Source organism: Camarhynchus parvulus, chromosome 3, assembly GCF_901933205.1.
Source record: "Camarhynchus parvulus chromosome 3, STF_HiC, whole genome shotgun sequence".
Classification (NCBI taxonomy): domain Eukaryota; kingdom Metazoa; phylum Chordata; class Aves; order Passeriformes; family Thraupidae; genus Camarhynchus; species Camarhynchus parvulus.
Window position 1 is genome coordinate 47,401,091 of NC_044573.1, and position 21,713 is coordinate 47,422,803.

The window sequence follows — 21,713 nt, forward strand, 5'->3', positions numbered from 1 at the left end:
TTGTAACTAAGCTATGGGTTCAAGCTGAAATGACAGCTGATTAATGCTATGAATTCTATAGGTCTAAGGAGAAAACAAATTTAGTCCAGAGGTCAAAGATACTAAAAAATCATAAAAGAAGCTAATCTTTTTAAGGATAAGAACCATTTTGTGACAACAAAAACAAAATATTTAAACTTCCCTAGTTTGAAAAGGACCTAGTCAGGGATATGACCACATATTCATCTCCTCTTCCAGTAGTTGCTGAAGTTTACTAGGGAGAACAGAACAAGTTGATAAGTAAAAGAAAATAAACCAAAAAATTAAAAAAAAATGTGGGGCAGGTCTACAGACAGAAAAAAGTGAGAAAAAAATAACTACAGGAACAAGTTCAATAAACCTCAGGAAGGCAAAGTGAAAGTAGAATGTGGGATGGAATGTATATATTTTGTCAAATATGTAAAAAAAATTATTATCCACAGGTTTGATGTTGTGTACAACGTCTTCAGGACTCAGTGTAGACATTAGTGAAATCAGTTCATTATTCTTCCACTTTTTGCACTGTTTTTCATTTATTTTTCTACTTTCTCCTATGAAATATATTTCTCCTCTATCTCTTCTGATATTTGTCTTTCCTTGTTTGTATATTTTGTTTAAACTTCCAACAGGTGACCCTATTTGTTCCTGTTTTTCTTTCTGTAAAATACATCTGTATACCCAGAGGAAAAAACAAATTGAATAAACACACAGGCCCAAATAAAAAAAAGACAAAGAGTGTAACAAAAAGTGACAAAAGTGACAAAGAAAATGAAGCACTGGTAACTCTTGGATATGCTTTAAAATGTAGTCTTTTACCACATGACTTCATAATATCTGCAGCATTAAATTCACACACAGAATAATGTCTTCTTCTGAGGAGCTTGGACAATACAATTTGTGCTTTCTCAAACTCATGGAACTCATTTCTATATGAAATATAAGTTATTCCACAAGTGAAGGCAGTAGTAAGGGGTGAGGAAAGCACATGCATGTAAATCAGATAAGTGTTCCCTTTACAGAGAAGGTCACTTCCAAGTTTTTGTTTCCAACTGACTTTTTAGAAATATTTTCAGCTTTGGGCAACTGGAAGTTTAGTAGGGTTAGTTATAGGTCTTAGCATGCTGCAACATTTTCTGTTTCCAAAAGGCAAATGTAACTGAAATAACTCCAACAACATAGATAACTTTTAGATGTCAGTTCTTTTATATGTTACTATTTCTCTATTAAAATTAGGTTCAATATGCAATTAAGTGTTCCCTGTTGACTGCCAAATGTGTTAAAAAATTATTATCTATTATCTTTAGAAATCCTTGGGATGTTTTAGTTTTACCAGTACCTCTTCAGAAAATGGTCTTCACACTAACTATCTTTAAACACATTTAGAGACAAATAGCTCTGTAAAGTCAGGCAACTGAATTACTTAAATATAAAAAGAAAAAATTTAGCCTAATACACCAGAAGTGTGGGCCAGATGTCTGACTCTACTAAGCATTTGCATCAAACCTACAAAACTACAAAAATAAATATTGCCTTTGCAAGTAATAACACTTCTATCAGGCCACAAGTTGTACAACAATCACATGAACTGTAAGAGACATTTTAATTAACAAGCATTCAAATCAACAATTTGTCAGTTTTTCTACTCCTAAAAATCTATCTATTTTCAATAATAAAATGTATGTCCAGTAACCATTAAAATTTGCCATGCTAGCTGCATCATATTTTTATATTGTTGGAGGAAACCACTCACCATCCAATAAAGTTTCAATGCATATTTTCCAAATTTATTGTACACTGTTATGCGTTCCTTGGCAGATTTACATAAGCCATAAATGTGTTCCCAAGGTTTCCAAACAAGTGTGGGTGTTTCACTATTTAAGGAATTTTCATTGTATATCCTCCAGACAGCATAGATTTCACTTACAATCCATCTCATCAGCTAAAACAAGAGAAAAATAGAAAAAAAAGTTTTTGCAAGTAACACATTTTGAAAAAAATGTGAAGTTATAATGATCAAAGAATAAATCAGATCCTGTTGTAAATAAAAAAGTGACATAAAAATATAGCTATAGTTTAATGGAAAAATTTATTTCGCTGTCACAACTTCTCTTAAAATCATTACAATACCTATCTGCAACAACACAAGACTTCATGCAACTTCATGCAAAGGCACAATATAAATAAAGGTATTCATTATTTAACAAAGACAAATTAAGAAATATGATCCTAAAATAAATTATATTACAGGGCTTGTGAGTTGTCACTTGTTTAATTGCTTTTTAAAAGCCAGTTGCTAAAAGTCAACATTGCCTTGAATAGTCATTATTTGTACTCAGTAAAGGAAATCCTAAATTATTAAATGTACTTAGAAATATTTAATTCTTAAAATAAGAACTTAAACTAATCCTGTTTTATACATGAGCTTTTATTATATGCAGATTTATGATGTATGCCTTACTTTCACAAGTATTACCAAACTGTTATAAGGATTGATGTATACTGGAATGAAAAAAATCTTTTACTACAAGAAACGTGCCCTAAAATTAATTTGTGGTTCTATGGACATTCTAAGAAACTTGTCCTAGAACAAATTAGCGATTTCTTGGACTTAAAAATTGACATGACCTGTCTTCTGGTGTTTCTTCCCTTATATCTCTCATGCTGAATTTTGAATTTGCATTGACATACTGAATTAAATAGAAATTATTAAGTGATATTACATTCAGTAAGGCACTCAGATGATTTAGTTCCACTTGGTTTACATTTTTCCATGACCCTGCAGAAATTCAGTAAACCTTTATTCAACTCTGGAGAGACAGAAAAGACTGGATCACAGATATTTGCACACACATGCAAATTGATTGTTGATTCAAAATATATTGGACTACTAGGACTTCCAGAAAGTTTGAGTAAAAAATAGAAATCCTTTATAACATAGCCTTTATTTACTCTTTCTTTAGACAATATTATCCAGCTGGAAAACCTGTTACCATCACTGATATTTCAATTTCTAAAAAAGATAAACACTAATTATAATAATCTAGATAATTTCTTGCTACTTTATCCCCTTCATTCATTTTCCACTTAAAAAACTTCTCACAACATATTTCTTTTTTGTAGGACTTTGGAGTGAAATTCAAAAAGTCAAAGAAAGATAAAAAGGAAATAATTTTTTTAAAGGGACATTAATGTATTTCCACCTACCTCACAACAAAATATGTGCTCGTTTGCTGAAACAAGATCAAATGAGGTTTCATTTTGCACTATCACAGGAACCTAGTAGAAAGTAAATCAGTTAGGTCCATAACTAAATTATCTGGAGAAAATTAAATTAACATTAGCATTTAACTGCAGTGGACATGCAAATGTTGGACATCCGGCAAGCATTCATTACACATTTGAAAACTAGTAGTGATCATTTTGTAGATGGTTTGGTATTTCTTTATAAAACCTCCTTAAATGTAGGTTCAGATTTTTAATAAATTATTATTTTTACCAGGAGATTTAGAGTATCATATTGAATAATCATGTGAGTAAATTGAGATGCCCTCAATTTCTTAAGATATTTGCAGTTCTGCATTTAAATCATGATCATAACACTGTTTCATACTTCGAGATTCCCTTAGCCACCCACCAGGGTTCACAGGGATTTATTTGCTCATGGTCAGTTAGATAGTGTAATGTCTGAACAGCAACTTTGTCATATCTCTGGCTGCATTATGTTGTGTTCATGAATATTTTCTTCTTGTACAGCCCATTTCCTTTTTGTAAGCAGTTTAATAATAACAGACTGGGACTGCAGTTTATTGAACTAAACGTATCTGTGCCTCTCATCATGTATTGGTGTTCATTGCTTGATTCTTTGCTTACCACACTATTGGCTTGTTTATGCTTTCTTTTATAGTTAAAAATATATCAGCTAACAAATAATTCTTAGTAGCCTTTCATTGCTTGACATTTACATTAATTTTTATATGAAATCTCTGGTAATCATTGCTTGTTGATTCAAAATATATTGGACCAAAAGAAGCATCAAAGTTTTAATCAGGTCCTAAAGAAAACAAATGCTTTCTTCATCTTACTCCAGAGATATATTTTAAAAGTTATTTTTAATACAGATACATGTTTCCATAACTTTCTGGGCTGCCAGCTTTCTTGTCCTCATCTTTCAGATACCTCCACTCAGTTTATGCATTTTGGCAGTGTTTCCTATCCAATCTTTTGGTCTTGTCACTTACTGCTCTGACCTCTCCCCCTCCGTCCATTAAAAATTAAACATAGATCTGTTTAGAGTCTAGTTAATAAAAAATGAAACTGACAAGCTGACAAAAAGAAAACTGACAAGCCTGAAAAACTTGGAAGGGTGGTCTAAGTGCTTTAAAACTTCAAGATATGAAGTAAATCACATAAACCCTTAGATTAGTAACAGAACTGGAGAACACTAACCTTTGAAATGGGAGGCTGTTTATTTTCTCTGCAATTAATTTTAAAGCTATGCACAATTTTAAAATGCTATGGTTACCTTGCAGACAAGTACTGCCAAAGACATGTACTCTGTGTAGCCCAGAAAAATATGATAGTTGAAGTGAAAAAAAGTAATGTAGTTCTGGTAAAGTTAGTTCATGGTTTCATGAAAAATATGAATACTTCAGACACCTGCTCAGGTGGAACATACAGAAAATTTTCTGCCATGAGAGTAATTCTTAAGTGAGAATAGAGAAATAGAAGGTATCTATAAAAACAGAAAAGCATCTCTCTGTCCAGTTGTCTTCCAAATGAACATGGGAGTCAAAAAGTGAAGCAAATGTGGGGGGATACATAACCATGATGTTTTGCAGCAGGAAGTGCTGATCCATGGTGGTCTTATCCCATTAATAAATTTAATTAATAATTAATCTCAGATTCTGTACAGTATCACTGAGAATGCTATTATTACGCTAACTGTAAAGAATGGGATTAGTATAGGTAATCTTATGTCCTTTTAGACACAGAGAAACCCGTGCTGTGTGGCATCAAGCAGGTCTCTGGTTCATCTATGCAGTATTCTGTGCAGATGTCATCCATTTTGGTTTTGCTGACCTATGATACAATTTGAGCTACGAAAGAATATTCTTACAAGAAAATAACCCTGCTCCCAATTTCTGCTGTAAAATGAAAGGATGTTGAAGAACTGCTGTGTGGTTAGATAAAGTCACGGTGATGTAATTGCCAGTAAGGAGCAGGAGCTGCCTGCAGGCTGCTCCATCACCATGAGCAGTGTGAGCTCACCCTGGGCTCAGGCTTTCCAGCTCCAGGGCCCAGCCATGCAAGCAGCACAGCTGAGCTGTCACACAGGTCACTGAGCCCTCATGTACACCAGTGTCCAGGACAGGACTGACTGCATGGTCAAGTGGTTTTTACGTGTTGAACTAACTTCCTCTGCTAATTTCACTCTACTTGTCACAAGTTAGGCAATTGGGAATTTTTCATCACGGCCTTGCTTGTTTCTTACCTCTTTTGTTAAAAACTCTTGTGGACGTTTCCACGAACGCACTTTTAAGGATGCTGGCAACTGTATTTTCCCTTCAGGATCATCAAATCCAGGCTACACAAAATATGCATGAACAAAAATGGACCAACTTTAATAATTACAGTATTGTATCTTCCATGAGATTTAAAATAATATATTGTTCACAGGATAATTCACTTAAGGAGCAAAATACCATAAAAAAGAACCAATAGTATATACAACTAAACAAAAAGAGCCCAAAGCCCAAGATGAAAATGCAGCACAAAAGCCGCCTCCAGTATTCAGAGAAGCTTATATGGTCTGCACTTTCCAAGAGGTCTATATGAAATTATTCTTTTTCTTTTCCCCTTTCAGAAAGATCTCAAAAAAAAAAGGTTAAATTTTTAAGTCAGTTACTCTTCTACCAAGCTATTCCTATGTACTTTTTCTAACTCACTTATTTCTACAGCTTTTAAGAACACTGAAACTAAATTTCTAAAGTGATTATTAAGAAACAGAAAAACTCATGTTCCATGCATTTAGCACTGCCATAGAAACCAAAGAGAGCTATAATTATACAGCATGAATTAGCCCATTAAAAAGAGAGGCTCATACAGTTTTCAAACTTGCATTTTTAAGTGATGCTTATCCTCCATGCGCACAGAAGGCGTGAGGATATACGATGTCTGTTTACTTGCTGGCACAACGTGGGATGAGGACATGCCTCTGATACAGGTTGTGCTGACTGAGAAGCTAATCAGTTACATGGATAATGCCTTTTATTTGTGCCTGGATTTTCAAGAACTTGGAGGCATATTACACATTTGTGAGTGTTTCACAGTCTACGATGCACTCTGCCTTCTACAGAGCAGAGAAAGAGTTGCCCGGAACAAAAATCTGTGAGTCCTTAATGATTAATGGAAGACAAAACAAAGTGCATCAGAAAAGCATAAAAACCAAACACAAACCAAAGACCCCCAAATAACCTTTTCCCCACATTTTTTTTTCCCATTGTATAAGTTCCTTCAACATAATAATCTGCAACAACCTATTTCAGTACCTGACGGAAAAAAGAGAAGCTGGGGAGGAGGGGAGGGAAGGAATGTTTTAGGAATACTTTCTCTTTTTTCTGAAAGCTTAAAGAATTCCTTGGAGCCTGGACAATACAAAACTGTATTAACTGTGTTTATATTCTGCTTTCAGACACAACCAACCCTGACTTCATGGCATAACAGGAAAGTTTAGCTCTTAAACACTAGATAAACCAGAGAAAGGAGGCAGATGGCAATGACATGACACTATGCAAAGTACCAAAACCAAAACAAAACCAAAAAGCTCCAAACGAACAAAAACAAAGAAACAAAAAAAAAACCCCACACCTGGAAAGATACAACCTTTCTTTAGCTTACTAGTGCAAAAAATGTTTTGAAGCAGAATATTATAGGTCCAGGCTGAAAAAATCAAGTTTTAACTTATCAAGTTTAAACTAGTCTTTTATTTAAGGTGGCTATAAGAGACAAGTGCCAAGTCTCAGGGGTTCATGCTCTAAGGACAGGAGTCTCAACCACAAGTTCTACAGGAAGGACATGGAAGAAATGAGCACAAAAGACAAAGACAAGATCAAATGCATAATCTCAGGAACACAGTGCACAGCTCTAAGAGAGAGCATTGTGTTCAGGTGGTTGGTAAAAGACTTTCAGTGTTGCAAGGAAAGAGATCACTTCAGGTTGATTTCTTTACCCACACAAGAAAATAGGACTGTTTATATTCATGTTCCAAGTGTACTTAAAAGTTCTAATTTTGTTTCCAACTGAAATAACCTATTTGATGTTGAATTCTGGCTATCTGCTTAGATCAAAAGAGGTCATGTTACAAAATACTTTAGATCTGTAAATTCATCTGCTGTAACTGCCGTGTAATTCCTTTAAACATGTAAAAGAAGCAATGTTTCATACAGCTTGTAGCTGAAGAACAGAAGAGTCCAGTAAACAACTCAGAACACCTCTTGTGCTAAAATAGAAGAAAGGTTTTCATATATAGTTAATTTGAAGTTTATGTATGATAATAATGCCTGGTAGACCTAAAAATTAGTGTTAGATAAATGTTGAGTACAGGCCAAAGACACCAAAAGTGGTAAAGGAACAGGAGAAGGACACAAAGGAAAATTATTTGCTTGACAAGTTAAGACAGCCTTCAGTACAGAATGTATACCTTCTCTCAAAACAATACTTTGGCCCCATAGGAGTATAATATATTCAACCTTAGGACAAGAAAAAAAATAATCTAGAAATATATATGGAAACATAAACATAGTACACAAGCACACACTCAGAAGAAATATATTAACAATGCAAAATTTGCATATAAAATATGTGATAAATAATTTAAATGCATTAAATAAATTTAATGCATTTTAAATTTCAATTTAGGATGCTGAGTTTAAGAAATTTTTAAGAAATCAGTTTACTACTACTCTGTGTAGAAGATCCATACACTCTGCAATGATAACCAGCATGAAGGAGTAAAAATCCATGAGATTTTAATTCATTCCAAAGTTGGAAAACAGGATTTTTTTCAACATCTGGCAGGTGCTTACTTTCTGCAAAATGACAATATTCCCTCAAATAATTCTGTACATACTAGAACTGCAGACAGTGTTTCATACGTCCAGAAACTGCAGCGTACAAAAGAAAGTACTTTAGCATCCATTTCTGCCATAAAAAAGATGGATGCATCAAACCTCTTGAGTCCACCAAAACTGCAGTGCCCTCAAGACTGTGCCAGTGCCCTGACATACTACAACAGTTCAGCTGTTCCCACATCCTCAGTTTTAGTTATTCTATGAAATAGATTTGAGGGTTGTATTTTTTTAAACCATTAATGTGCACACAGATATGTTAAGAGTTCATTTCAAAAGTAGCAAATAAACAATGCACAATTGTTTTTAGTTTATTACTGTAGTTTAGTAAGGAACTACTTAAACATATTGAAAACATATGATTGAAAATAAATATATTTATCAGTAACACATTATTTTGAAGTTGTGGCAAATACTCTATTAAATACAAGTACAAAAAATGAAGTAGAAATAATATGTGTCACACAACTTACTGAAACTTGACCTTTTCCAGGTTTTTCTTTTCCAGCTTTTCCTGCATCCCATTTTTCTGCATTGATATCTGCATCATTCCATTCTGGCCAAATAGGAAATCTCCACTTCTCGTTGGAAGCAGCTTCCTTGGAAAGCATAGACGGCCTAGAAAACACAAAACAGCATACATAAAAATGAACAGCATTATTATACAAGCGTAGTAGAAAGTATTTTATCTTATAAAATATTATTTTTTTAATGTAATAGGAATTTTAGTGCTTTTAACTATGTTAACTTTTTGTCACGAAGATAAGCAAACATCTTAGAAAATGCTTGATGTTGTTATTAGGTATAAACCAACAAAATATTTAATGCATTTATACTTCTGCTGAAGTAAATTGGGTACTGAAGCACAAAACCAGAATTTGAGGGCAGTTTCTTCCCTCCTCTTTTCCCCTGCTGCAAGTCACATGGCTCTCCTTTCTCTCCTATGCCAGTCCTAGCATTCATCACTCAGTTAAACTCACTCACCTATCTGAAGGCATTCCTTCATTTCTTCTGACTTATTTTCTTTAGATAACCAGAAGGAGCTTGCCATGGATACCAGATGCCCGGGGGAAAAGGATTTCCACTTCAAGGCATCTGGAAGCTGCTAGACCAGCCAGCGCTGTCTGCGGGCAGTTTCATTCTCAGGCAGTCTCATTCTCTTGTGCTACCAGCATTCTCACTACTTTCTCCTGGCTTTCACAATCCTGGCAATAATTTTGCTGAGGCTGAAAGGATTTTCACAAGACCAATACCCAATGTGTTCATAGCCACAAAGTAGCACTAGTGTACCTTCATCTTTCCAGTGCATACAAAGGGCTGAAAAACTGAATTAGCTAGAATATTCATTCATTATTCCTATATATAAATGCAACAAAATGTGTAACCATGTTCCAAAGTCAAACACAGACTACTTAAATGACTAAGGAAACTACTTAAATTACTAAGTCTGACTAAGGAAAATGTTGTCTATCAAATGACACCTGAAAATCCTATTAAGCCACATCACCCAGAAGGTGGAAGCAGGGACAAGTCACTTAGGGGAACAGAGGCATTGCTCAAGTGTAGAGCAGTGAAACTACAAAAGCAAAAGCTCAGCTGGAGTAGAAATAATCAAAGGATGTTAAGGACAAGGAAAAAAGCTCCCGTAAGCACACTGGCAGCAAAGGACATATAAGGAAGCACATGTCTGCTGCTCAGTGGGGTGGGGAACAGCTTAGTGACAGAGAACATCGGAAAGGCCAAGATACTCAATGTCTTTTTGTGTCTTGGGTTTTGTTGGCAAATTTGTCTCTCCCCAGTCCAAGAGCCTATTTACAAAGTCTGTGGGAGTGAAGCATTACCCACAGTAGAGGAAGGAGCTGGGCAGCACTTAAGGCAACGGGACACACACAGCTCCATGGGACTAGCTGCAACGGGAGCAAAGGTACTGAGGGAGTTGACTGGAGTCTGATTTGGATTTTGGTAAATGCAGTGCTTGGAGACACTTGATGTAAACAACCTGATGTAAACTGTTCCTGCTTGAGTAGGAGTTTGACTAAATGGCTCCCAGATGCACTGTTCAATCAAAGTTTTTCTATAATTCCATAATACTTTAGCAATAGTAAGGACAAAGACATGGGTAAAAATAAAGATTTCTCACTGTCTAGACATTAAGTACGTTCATCCACACTACCAGTAACTCTTAATGGAAGACAGCTGTTAAAATTCAATACCATCTGCGCCTTCTGCTGTGCAAAACCCACCCAAACATAGCTTCTACCTCTCTAACTGGAAGGAAGATGAATTCTGTAGAATGATACTTAGCTTTATTTTTTCATCTTTTTCACCTCAGTCATCTGTAAATTGACTCTATTACGTTTGATCTTGCATTAATGGCATAATATTTTCTCCAGTGTTTTCTTGAAGACTCAAATGATGCTTCATTCCGTATTCAATAATATTTACCCAGCAATTGAAAAACCCTGTGGTGTTTATCAGTTTCTTTGTATAGTTTCCAGTTGTTTCAAAGAATCTTTTGCATCTGTGCTAACCTCATGCATGAAGAACAATGAAAAACTAAGTGCTGGCTGTATCAACAGATTCAGCATTTGTGATATTTTGAAACCCGAACACTTCTAACACTGATTTAAATATTACTCCTGGCAGTTTCTTACACATAGTAAAAAATTTGTAGGTTAAAATTTTTTGTACTTTTTCTTATGTCAGATGAAATATGAATGGCTTACCTATCGATTTTAAATATTTAAGGACTACTCCTAATTTTTTCGTATCTTTTTTGTACTTCTAAATCTGCATTTGCTCTTCTACAAATTTATAGAGAAGCATGAAAATTTCACTGACTGATACCAATAATAAAGATATTTTGACACCATTCACAAATAAAATTAATGATAATTGCAGTAATTCATAGAATCATAGAATGGTTTGGCTTGGAAGGGACCTTAGAGATCATCTAGTTCCACCCCTCCTGCCATGAGTAGGGACACCTTCCACTAGACTATGTTACTCAGAGCCTGTCCTCGTTTCTTGCTATAAGGTTTCTGAGTGCTTTGGGACAATAATGGAATAATAAAAGAGCATAATTTTAAAATGCAACAATGAGATATGGAAGACTTACTTAGCTTACTATCACACTAAGACAGATAATCACTTTCTACCACACTTTGACATAACAGAATATCCTCAGCATTAACAATGTGGAAGACATGGAAACAATGCTACCTATGATTGAGATGCCTAAACTAAATTGTGGAAGTCTAATGCTACTGCATCTCAGAAATGATAATTCAACAAGACCTGTAAAATTCACAAATTACAGCAATTTAATTGGTCTACAAATATAAGTAATAAATGAAAAAAGACTGCTGAATTAATTAAAATACTGAATTTGAGTAATGCTATTAAGAAGTTGCTCTATTACAAGAATTGAATAATATAACTGTGAGAATTCTTTGAAATGAACTGTAAGATACAAGGACAATGCAAATTACTGGTATTTTACGCTCAGGCTGGAAGGGTTCATTGTGCAACAGTATTTTTAAAACCAAATTACTGGTAGACTTCCTTTTAATCCTGTGCTAAATCCTAAAGGAGAAAAAGGAAGAACAAATTGCCAAATGAAATACCATGAAGTTGGCACTAATTCACCTCTGACCCTTAAAGCAGCTTCTCCAAGAATACTGGTATAATTGATATAGTGCCAACAGAGAAAAGAGGGGATGGCAGGATAGACAAGCACTACAGGGAAAATACAGACAGATTGCAACCTAAGTTTTTCAGACACTTCAGATTTAATACAGAGACAGGAAACAAGCCCACTGGAAATGTGCTCTCAAGTAATACAGTCATTTAGTCTGTAGACATATGCACTACCACATTCTGCAAGCAAGATCTTGTCAGCTTGGTTAACGGAGTCTAGGAAGATAGGAAGCAAATATTTTCTTCCTAAAACAGATGAATCAACCTGCAAATTATCTATGGCCATTCCATAGAGAGGGAACCCAGCAACACTGATGGGAGTCTTCTCAAGAATTTCAGAAGCATTGGTAGGTACTTTCAAACAGCATGGCTACTCCAACCTTCCTTTGCCAATACTCATGTCATTCTGGACCACCAAACAATTTCGTGATTTTTTTTAGAAATGTGTCACTTTCTGTGAATTGTTTGAACAGTCATAAAAAAACTACTACTGTCCTCAGTAAAGCTTTTATACTAGTAAAAAGAGAGCAGCGAACAAACAGATGCTTCATTTTTTTCTCCAAATCTGCCCTGCAGGGAAGCTACTTAAGTTTTCCTTTAATCTCTTCCAACCTCAAAGACAAAAGACTCCTTTGAAGACCTTATTTATAGCAGAAATTTCTTTTAAACTGTAATCACTGAAATGATTTTTAAAAAGTAGCATCTGAATATCTTAGAAACCCAGAGCAGAAACCATGGTAACAGTCAAGTTCATAAGAATCTCTAAAGGATACAGGAAAGCTTGGCCAAGTATCAGTAACTCTGGGGCAAAATGATTTGCTCTTTTTCTTCATACCTAGTGTCATTCTTCAGAAGAGGAACAAACAATCACAATCAGACAATTTAATCAGCAGCTAATAAAGAAAAACAGTCTTCTCCTTATTATTAGCATAGTCAGTAGCAATTACAAAATAAAACCAAAATATGAATGAGTGGTTTACAATACCTTGCCATTAGTCTTATCTTGGATACTGGAGCCAAAACATATAGGATTCTCTGCAGAAGTAAAATAGTCTACGTGCTCAGAGCTCTCGTGTTTGGGGAGACCCAAGCCACGGATGCAGCTCAGGTATGATGAGCAGAACAAATAATTGTAAACCATCTATGCTGCAAACACAGTTGCTTGCAAAAGCCTATGACAATAGGTTTTATTGTCATTTCAGGTTTGGGTACAGGGGTAGGACTTCTTCCCCAAAAAGCATACCTTCTGTGTGAAGCAAGTTCAAACTGGAAAATTAAAGTGATGAGAGACAGAAAAGATGAACACCAACTGATTATTCTTTATAGACATATCATTTTTTAAGGGGTCTGCAATTTAGATCACTGCTTCCAAGTGTGATGTTCTCATTTTTAAACATAGCTGATGTCCTTGTAGGTGTCAGACAAACTACTAATAGACCTCAGTAACTTGTGAAGAATGAGCCTCTTTTGAAGGCACACACACACATTTGCTAAGAGAGATGGTTACCTAGCCTCACATTTAGCTTTGATAGCTAGAACTCCACACGTTTTCTTACTTATATTTGCCTTCACATTAATGGAAACCAAGTTATTCCTTCTTGGTTTGCTTTCCAGATTCTAGGACATAGAAGAAAAACCCTAAATGCCAAATCCCTTGGGCAAATTTTACACAGTAGCATGCCTTGGACATTACTTGAAAGAAAAATTAATAGAAAATAGTAATTTAGAAGCCCTGTAGGTTTTAAAACATTTTTTTTTGTTTGCTCTCCTTGTTTTCAGCCTGATTCCATTTGTCGCCCTAAAAATATTGTCTGAATTATTATCCTTGTAATTTTAGAATTCTAGCTAAAACTGAGTATCTTCTGCTGTTTTGGTCCATTTATCCCAACTAAATCTTTTTTGCTATATAAAACTTGAAGTCAGAAATTAAATATAAAGCACAAAATCAAGTAATAGACTTTTTACATATGTGACAAATAGACTGATAAGCAACTGAATATTTAATATAAGTCGCAAAACACTTTTTTTTATCCTATGTGAAAAAAATCTGTGTAAAGAAAAAAAATATTTCCTTTTTTGGAGGAATTCCTGTAAGATTCAACCTTCATGCTCATAGCAAGCTCATGTACAATGCTAGAATTTTGGATCCTGATCCTTCAATTTTTGCATTCCAGGAAGAACAGTTTCTATTGCACAAACTACCATTTGTAAACTGCTTAAAGACAGAAGTAAAATCAGGTGGCATTATACACTTGAGAAACAATATCATGTATGTGCTGCTTTCAAATGGCAGACCAAGACCCTGTAGCCTGCGAGAGCAATGCCAGAAAACTCAGCTTACCATTTTCTGTGCTGAGAGACAGCTGTAGTGAAATTCTCTGCTCCTGATTCTATGGAGCCAAAGATCTGCTATAAAAAACCTTTGAATACAGAATAGAGAAAAGTACTTTTTACTTATTTGAAAAACATTCTTCACAATGGAAGGTATCAGATTGCCTGGATGTCATTCATTGGACAGCCTTTCACATTCTACTACACTGGAGACACTGGAGGTCACTTAAACCTTAAAAAGACATCCTTCAAATTTATTTTTTTTAATTGTATTCCCAAGAGTGGAACATTGAAAATTAATTCCAAGAGATGCCTGCCAAGGCAGAAACACTGTATTATCTAGCTCTTAAATGAGTCCTTGTAACATACAGAAACAAATATAGTCTGCAGACGTGGGCTTTCTATCCAGTGTTACAGGTGGAAATATGATATACCAATACCTAGATAACGTCATAGCAAGAGCCTGGAAAGAGGAATGTCTTTTCCAGTCATTTTCAGGTGTCAATCTCAGCCAAAAGAAGTGATCTATCATGGATTTTTCCAAGATAGTTATGGCTGACTCTGAGTTGTGCTCCAAGTGGGATTGTGAGCTGGTCCAAATCCTTTGAGGCTAACTGGTTTCAAATGGTGGTGATGACAGGCCAAGTGAACAGACTGCCACAGACAACAAGGGCTTTGAGCCTTGAAATCTTGCAGTTTTCCACCAAGTCACAGATTTGAAAGCAAGTAACATCTACATCCATTTTGCAGATCAAATTTCTGTCTGATCAATGTGCTCTTCCAACTAGCAGCAAATGAATAGGCATTATAAGGCTACATGCTGACCTTAGACCCAGCTGTAAGAATGCTAAGACTGGTTTTGACACTAAAGTTTGATACTCAAGCATCAAGTAGAAGAATATGAACTGCACAGCGCTGCTTCTTTGTTGGCTTCTGTAAAAACCTCTTGTGCCTTCCGTATGGCACCTGAACAATTAACCAAGAGCTGAAAGTCTCTGCATGACACAGCATGCCAGTACTTCTGGAGGATTTAAGCCAACTCATTTAAAAAGCACTTTGCATGCATTGTTAAGAAAATCAGGAAATCCCATTTCTTCCATGGTGGTTACAGAGAATTCACAGAAGATAAAGACCATTCTGCTTAAATAGATGAATAATCCCTGTCAAACTGAGTCTCTAACATTATACTTTAAGAATGCTTTCTAGTTTCAAATCACAATTATTATATTTTTCTTTTGACAGTACATTTTCTGCTATGCAGTTCTGCTGGAAGCTGCTTTTTTCTGCCATACTGTTTTTTACACTGTTCACGACAATAGAAGTCAAAACTCCTCTTGCACACTCTGATTGTACAGTCTCCAACCAAGGGCTCATGGAGTGTTTGCCTGCAAGATTCTCTGACAGTGCTTTGAGTTTCATGGAAAGAAAAACCTAAAACTAAAATCAGTAGGGAGTACAGCATTTAGTGTGATATTGCCACTAGGAAATTACTTAATATTTTCATGCCCATGAGTCCGTGAAGTTTGAAATCTACAGATCAAATAAGCTGAGCTCTCAGGGGTTCCTTGTTTTAATTAGAATTAACTAGGAAAATTAATTTGAATACATAATTTTCTAATTAACATGTAATCTAGTTAATAAAAAATTAAACTTATTGGTCAGTTTATATGCTATTCTAGTAGGCTTCTCATAAGCATACTGGGAAAAAAAAACATTATCTCACCACAAAGCATGAAACTAAAAAGAAAGTTAAAAGTAGAAGGGAGAAAAAAGTATCAAAAAATTGACTATGTAAAGTTGTACTGTGTTTACACACTGAAAAAATTTTGATTAATGAAGCACAGGTATTGAAAGCAAGAGCTTTATTTTTCTAGTCAGAAATTCTAGGTCTAATTTAGAATTTTTTTTTTTTGTGATACTCAAAAAATTACTACCCTCGGAAATATGAGTTACTTACAAAACAAATAGACAATAAAAAATAAATGGAAAGTGGTTCTTTCAAGCTTAAGAAAGACAATGCAAAAACTTCAGGAACATCTCTAGCTTTATTCAGGTTAGAATTTAGGTATTAATACAATAGTACAGTAGTAGAGCTTGCAGATAATCAGTGATGCAATAAATAACTTCTGAAGAACAATCACGAACCTAAGATCACAACACATTTATTCACTAACACTGCTGTGTCTGGGGAATGTACATATGTGCAGGATGGTACCACTTGCTCAGCATCTCAGATGGTTAAATTTTAAGGTACATAAAAACTTTTCCCTTCAGTTATGCAGCTGGATGTCCTGGAATCCTGGGCCATCACAGTTTTCTGTTGTGCCTAAACTATTTGAGAGAGCAGGAAATGCCTTCCAAAAAGGCGGCAGACAGGCATTCAAACCAAAACAATTGTTTATCTTTGGATTGCAATTAACAGCATGCTGAAGGAGACCATGATCTCAAAACATCCTCAGTTTTGTCAGGACAGTAGCTGCAAACTGGAGATGAACAACTATTGTAACTCAAGATACACCACTCAGAGTCTTGTGAAGCCTTAACTGGCTTTGGTTAGAAAGGATCTGAACTGAGCTGTTTGAGACAGAAGAGCCCCACGAGTTATCAAAAATCAGCCTTGTAGTAAGAGTATAAAATCTTGTAATATGTTACCAGTTACAATTGTAAAGCAGACTATGAATGCAGTGAAGGTTTAAAATTTTTAATTCAAATCTTCTCCTTGTGAAGTCCAGTGAGTAGCTGTACTGGGTTCAGCTAGGTTTGAAGTAAATTTCCTCAGAGCAGCTTGTAGGGGGGATATGTTTTAGTTTTGTGATGGAAACAGTGTCAATAACACAGTGATATTTCAGTTATTGCTGAGCAGTAACTACACAGAGTCAATGCCTTTTCTGATTCTCACACAGCTCCACCAGCGCGTAGGCTGGAGGTGCACGAGAAGGGACCAGAGGGGATTCAGCCCAGACACCTGACCCCAAACAACCAAAGAGACTTTCCTTCCCATATGTTGTCATGCTGAGCAATGAAACTGGGGGAAGAAGAAGGAAGTAGAAGACATTCAGAGTGATGACATTTGTCTTCCCAAGTCACAATTACATGTGATGAAGCCCTGCTTTCATGGGGATGCCTCTACACCTGACTGTCCATGGGAAGCAGTGAATGAATTCCTGTTCTTCCTCTGCTGTTTACCTATTGAGCTGTCTTCATCTGCAACAAGTTTTTGCATTTTTACCCAGATTCCTGCCCTCATCCTGCTAGGGATGAGCAAGCAAGCAGTGTGGGTCAGAGCTGCCAGATTAAACCATGGGGTTAAACCATGACACTTGAAACTAATAATATTTTTTTTAAAAGCCCAGTTTCTAATAAATTGGCAGAATTAACTATAAAATGGGTACACCTAATAAAAAAATGCAAAATCAGGGCTAGTATGTCTTTTGTCCAAAACATTCACTCTGTTTCAAGTCTTTAGCAAAAGTTGGTTATAAACCTTCAAGTCATACTCAGCTCTGACTGTAGCTCATGTACAGTCAAAAACAAGCATTTGCACCTCCACAGGAATATAACCAGCTTTTATATAATACAGCAACCCCTTCTCTCAAATAAAACATGTTGCAACATGTTGCAAGTCAAAGATGTACCACTGGGCTACCCCCTTGGACCACAAACAGGAGAACAGGAGTACTGAGTGGGAGAATGAGTGAACTGTAGCCCAGCACCATGTCCCAAACAATATTGCAACTGAAAACCTCTATGCAAAGAGCATAAAGGCATATCTAGTATATCTGTCAAATAATTTCCCAGACTCTAAGTATTGTTAAGAATAATGCTCAAGCAATTCCCAGGCTTGATGTAGTTGCTATGTGTTTATATAATTTTCAACAGGTTTCTTTTCTGCAAGCTTGTTCACTGATTCCATGTAAATTTTTAGCGCCCATTAAAATTTACATTAACCAACATGAGAGGTCCACTAAAAGCTTCAAGCTCAATTACCATGCTCTTACCCAAAAGTCATGAGTTCTTACCATTCTCAATCTTCAGCCTATCTAAAAAACCCAAAACATTAAAAAATTAATCTGGTCAGTCTATATTGTCTAAACTACCAAACCTAAAGAACAGATCCTGGCAGAGGATAAAACCTCAACCACAAGCCATGGCTGAAACCTTATTCTAGGCCTATAGGAACTGAAGAATGAACTAGCAATTCCACAATTTTTTTCTGCTCTTATTCTCACATCCTTTTATCTTAATAACAAATGTTAAGTAATCCTAAGCATTGGTGCAGCAACCTGCTACTGATTGCAATCAACCAGGCATACAGCTAAAAAATAATTTCTCCCAGCCAGTGCAGGCTTCAGCCTGTCTCTGCTGGTCCTTAAGGATACATCAGCAGTACATATTAGTTAGTGACCTCTTTAAAAAGTACTCCAGCATTGCTCTGACCTTCTCCTATATACACTGGTGACCTCTGTCTGCGCCACAATTACACCTAAATCACTTACCTCTCTTGGCACTGACTCCTCATTTTTGTCCCTAATAGCCCAAACCCTAATTGTGATAGCTGCTGATGGCTTAATTCAGAAGATTGGGCTTGATGGCTTAGAGCTTCATCCAATTAATTTAAAAGCATTTTAATTCATTATCCATTCTTACTAGCCAGAATCTCTTCCAGTGCCACCAAAGACATCAATTCCTATTCACCATAGCTGTTGAAACCTGGGAAAGATCAGATTCTCAGCAGCTTCTAATGGTGCAATTCAGAAAAGCTGTAAGGGCAGCAGTTCTTTTGAGCTCTTCAGCCCATCATCTCCAGCAGCTGCCTAGCTCCTGAGGGAATTACTATCTAATTAGAAAGCAATAATGAAGAGAGACCCAATGGAGTATCCTGCAGAGACCCAGGGGAAGTCTGGCTATCAAGTCCAGAGGAATTTTCCTGCCTTCTCCATATGTTTCTGAGGTCCCACTCTAACAATGCAATATATCCACCCATAATCCTGATTGATTTTCCACAGTGCAGATGTACTGTTCTGACTGTTCTAAACACTTGTGGGGAAAAAAAAGAAGCCTGATTTCACTAGAAATGGAGAGAAGTGATTTTAAGGTGATCAAAATATATTGCACAGATTTTTGTACACATTACTCTCAGAGGATTTCTGCATTAATTTTATCCACAACAGATGAAATTATAACACTAATTCTTTTTGGTAAGCACTGAGAGATTTCAGGATTTTTTTACAAATTGTTTAAAGAAAAATTAGTATTTTTTTTTTTTTTTTATTTCTTATATTCCTATTTAGTATTTTGATTATTAGAGACATATAAAAAACAAGTCATGTTTCCTATCAGAAAAACAGTACTAGTCCTAAAGACAAAGTATTCTAACATTTTTTCCTTGCAACTGCAAGCTTTGTTCTAAAATAAACAGAAAATCTATGTTGTAATTACAACAGAATACTAAATTTACAAGGCAACGTTTTCTCAGGTAGGCTGCAAATATCCATTTCTCTTTCAAATACAGGAATAGTTACATTACTTAAGTTTTCATAGATTTAGACAAAATTTTTATAGCAATTGTCTCTGTCTCATAAACATCCTTAACAAGCTGGGTAACAGAATGAACAGCATGAATGAATATCAAAGAGAATCAGAGAATATTCTGAGTTGGATTCCACTAGGATCATCAAAGTCCAACTCCTGGCCCTGCACAGGACATCCCAAGAGTCACTCCATGTGCCTGGGAATGCTGTCCAAATACTTGAACTCTCTCAAGCTTGGTGCTGTGACCCCTTCCCTGGCCAAAACAGCAACAACAGCAGCGTTACTAAGCAGAGGGCACAATGGGGAGAAGGAACTAGATACTGGCAGCCTGCAACAGAAAAGTTGGCAAAATGGGAATCAAGGTGTGAAATATAAAGTAGAAACAGGAAAGTATAAGAAACTGTGTAGTAAAGGCTGTGTAACTAGATATGAAATAAGCATAAAGGGGCATTTGAGATTGACTTCAGGAAAGCAATAAGCGATACAACTGAAACCTTTGTGTATGTCAGAAAAAAAAAGAAGCAAAGGCCACAAGCACATACATGAGATACTTTTTTCATTTGAATCCCGACAGCACCATGCATTCAGGCTTACATTAGGATGAGAAAGCTGCTAACACCATAGAAACAGAACTCACAAGTCAAAACAGTGACAGTGAATGTCAATGTTCTCTATTTATTTGTCTTTTCAGGAAGAAATAGACATTTACACAGAAATATACAAATTCACACTAAACACCCAGCAAATAGCAAATCATTTAAAAATAACTCAAGAGATGCTACTTACACTGAAATATTTAAGAAATTAATAGGAAGAACTATTTTCTTTATCATACTTGCTTTCCTCAGATTCTTTATAACATAAAGCAAACTTTCCAGACACTGGGAATTTTCTTTCCTTTTTGTAAGGGAAACTGATGTGCTACGACCGTCATTAATCATTTTGCCCCCAAAACTGCAGCTAGTTTGGTTCCTCTCCCGGATGAAAGTAGAGCGTCCCCATTCCCAAAATTATTTCCCGGTTGACAGGGTCTTTTAAACCCAAAATCGTTTCAGTGAGCTCTTAACCTCTGATGGCTGCCGAGCAGCAGCTGAAGCTGCGCGCAAGGTCCGAGGTCTGCGTGCCCGACCAGGGATGCTCCAGGACACGCACGGCTCCGGCGGGGCAGGACGGCGCTGAGGCAAGAGCGCCCCAAGGACCGCAGAGGGAGGGAGCACAACTTCCACCCGAGCTGGGCCCCCGGTTTGAACAAACAAACAAAACCCCAGGAGCAACCAAACCCCTCCTCGGCTTTAGGAAACAATTTTACTGAAGCACCCACGCGAGCAAGTGAACTTTCTCAGCGCAAGTTGTTTGCCCGCACGGCGCTTACGGGCATGCACCGTGTCCGGCCGGTGCCACGGCGACAGGGCCGCCTGGCACAGGTGCCCGCCGGCCTCGGCGGCCGCCCGGGCCGGCCCGAGGCAGAGAAGCCTCGGGGAAGTTCCCGGCCGGCCGCAGCAGCCCAGGCCGGGCACGGCGGTGTCTCCATCCCGTGTCGGGCCGGCCGGCGGGGGCTGCCGTCCTCCCGCGCCCACCCTCCCTCTCTCCCGGGGCTCTCACCTTCTGGAGGAGGTGCCGGCGCCGCTGGAGATCTCCTTCTTCTTGCCCGCCTTGGAGGCCATGGCCGCGGGTCGGAGCCGCCGCGTCCGCCGCGTTGCCGGGCGACCCCGCGGGCCGCGGGAGGGGCCGCGGGCGGTGAGGGGCGAGGGCGAGGGGCCGGGCCCAGCCCCTGTTAGGACACGGCCCCGCCGCCTGCTTCGTGCCCGAGGAGCCAAAGGAACGGCGTGGAATGGCTCTGCGGGCGAAGATTTGGCTTGGAGGGTAACAGATACCGCTTTCTGCAGCAGCCTCAGGAATCCGTCCCAAGAACGGAGTTTGTCTGCTGGCCCGTGATAATCAGCTGTGAGAAGCTGTCCACTCTGTCGAAGACAGAGAGGCCCTGCAGAGAGACCTGGACAAGTGAGG

The 21,713-nt window shown here is 37.2% G+C and overlaps 1 protein-coding gene across 1 annotated transcript in view; it reads right to left on the minus strand.

Moving 5' to 3' along the window:
• Positions 1-21,371, minus strand: part of ADGB (androglobin) — a 98,036-nt gene extending 76,665 nt beyond the window's left edge. Inside the window, exons 1-5 of the mRNA XM_030945672.1 lie at positions 21,309-21,371; positions 8,618-8,762; positions 5,510-5,602; positions 3,223-3,294; positions 1,769-1,957 (exon numbers count right to left, since the gene is read on the minus strand). Of these exons, the coding sequence (XP_030801532.1) occupies positions 1,769-1,957; positions 3,223-3,294; positions 5,510-5,602; positions 8,618-8,762; positions 21,309-21,370 (561 nt within the window). The 5' untranslated portion in view covers position 21,371. The remainder of the gene's footprint in view (positions 1-1,768; positions 1,958-3,222; positions 3,295-5,509; positions 5,603-8,617; positions 8,763-21,308) is intronic.
• Positions 21,372-21,713: the final 342 nt, after the last annotated feature.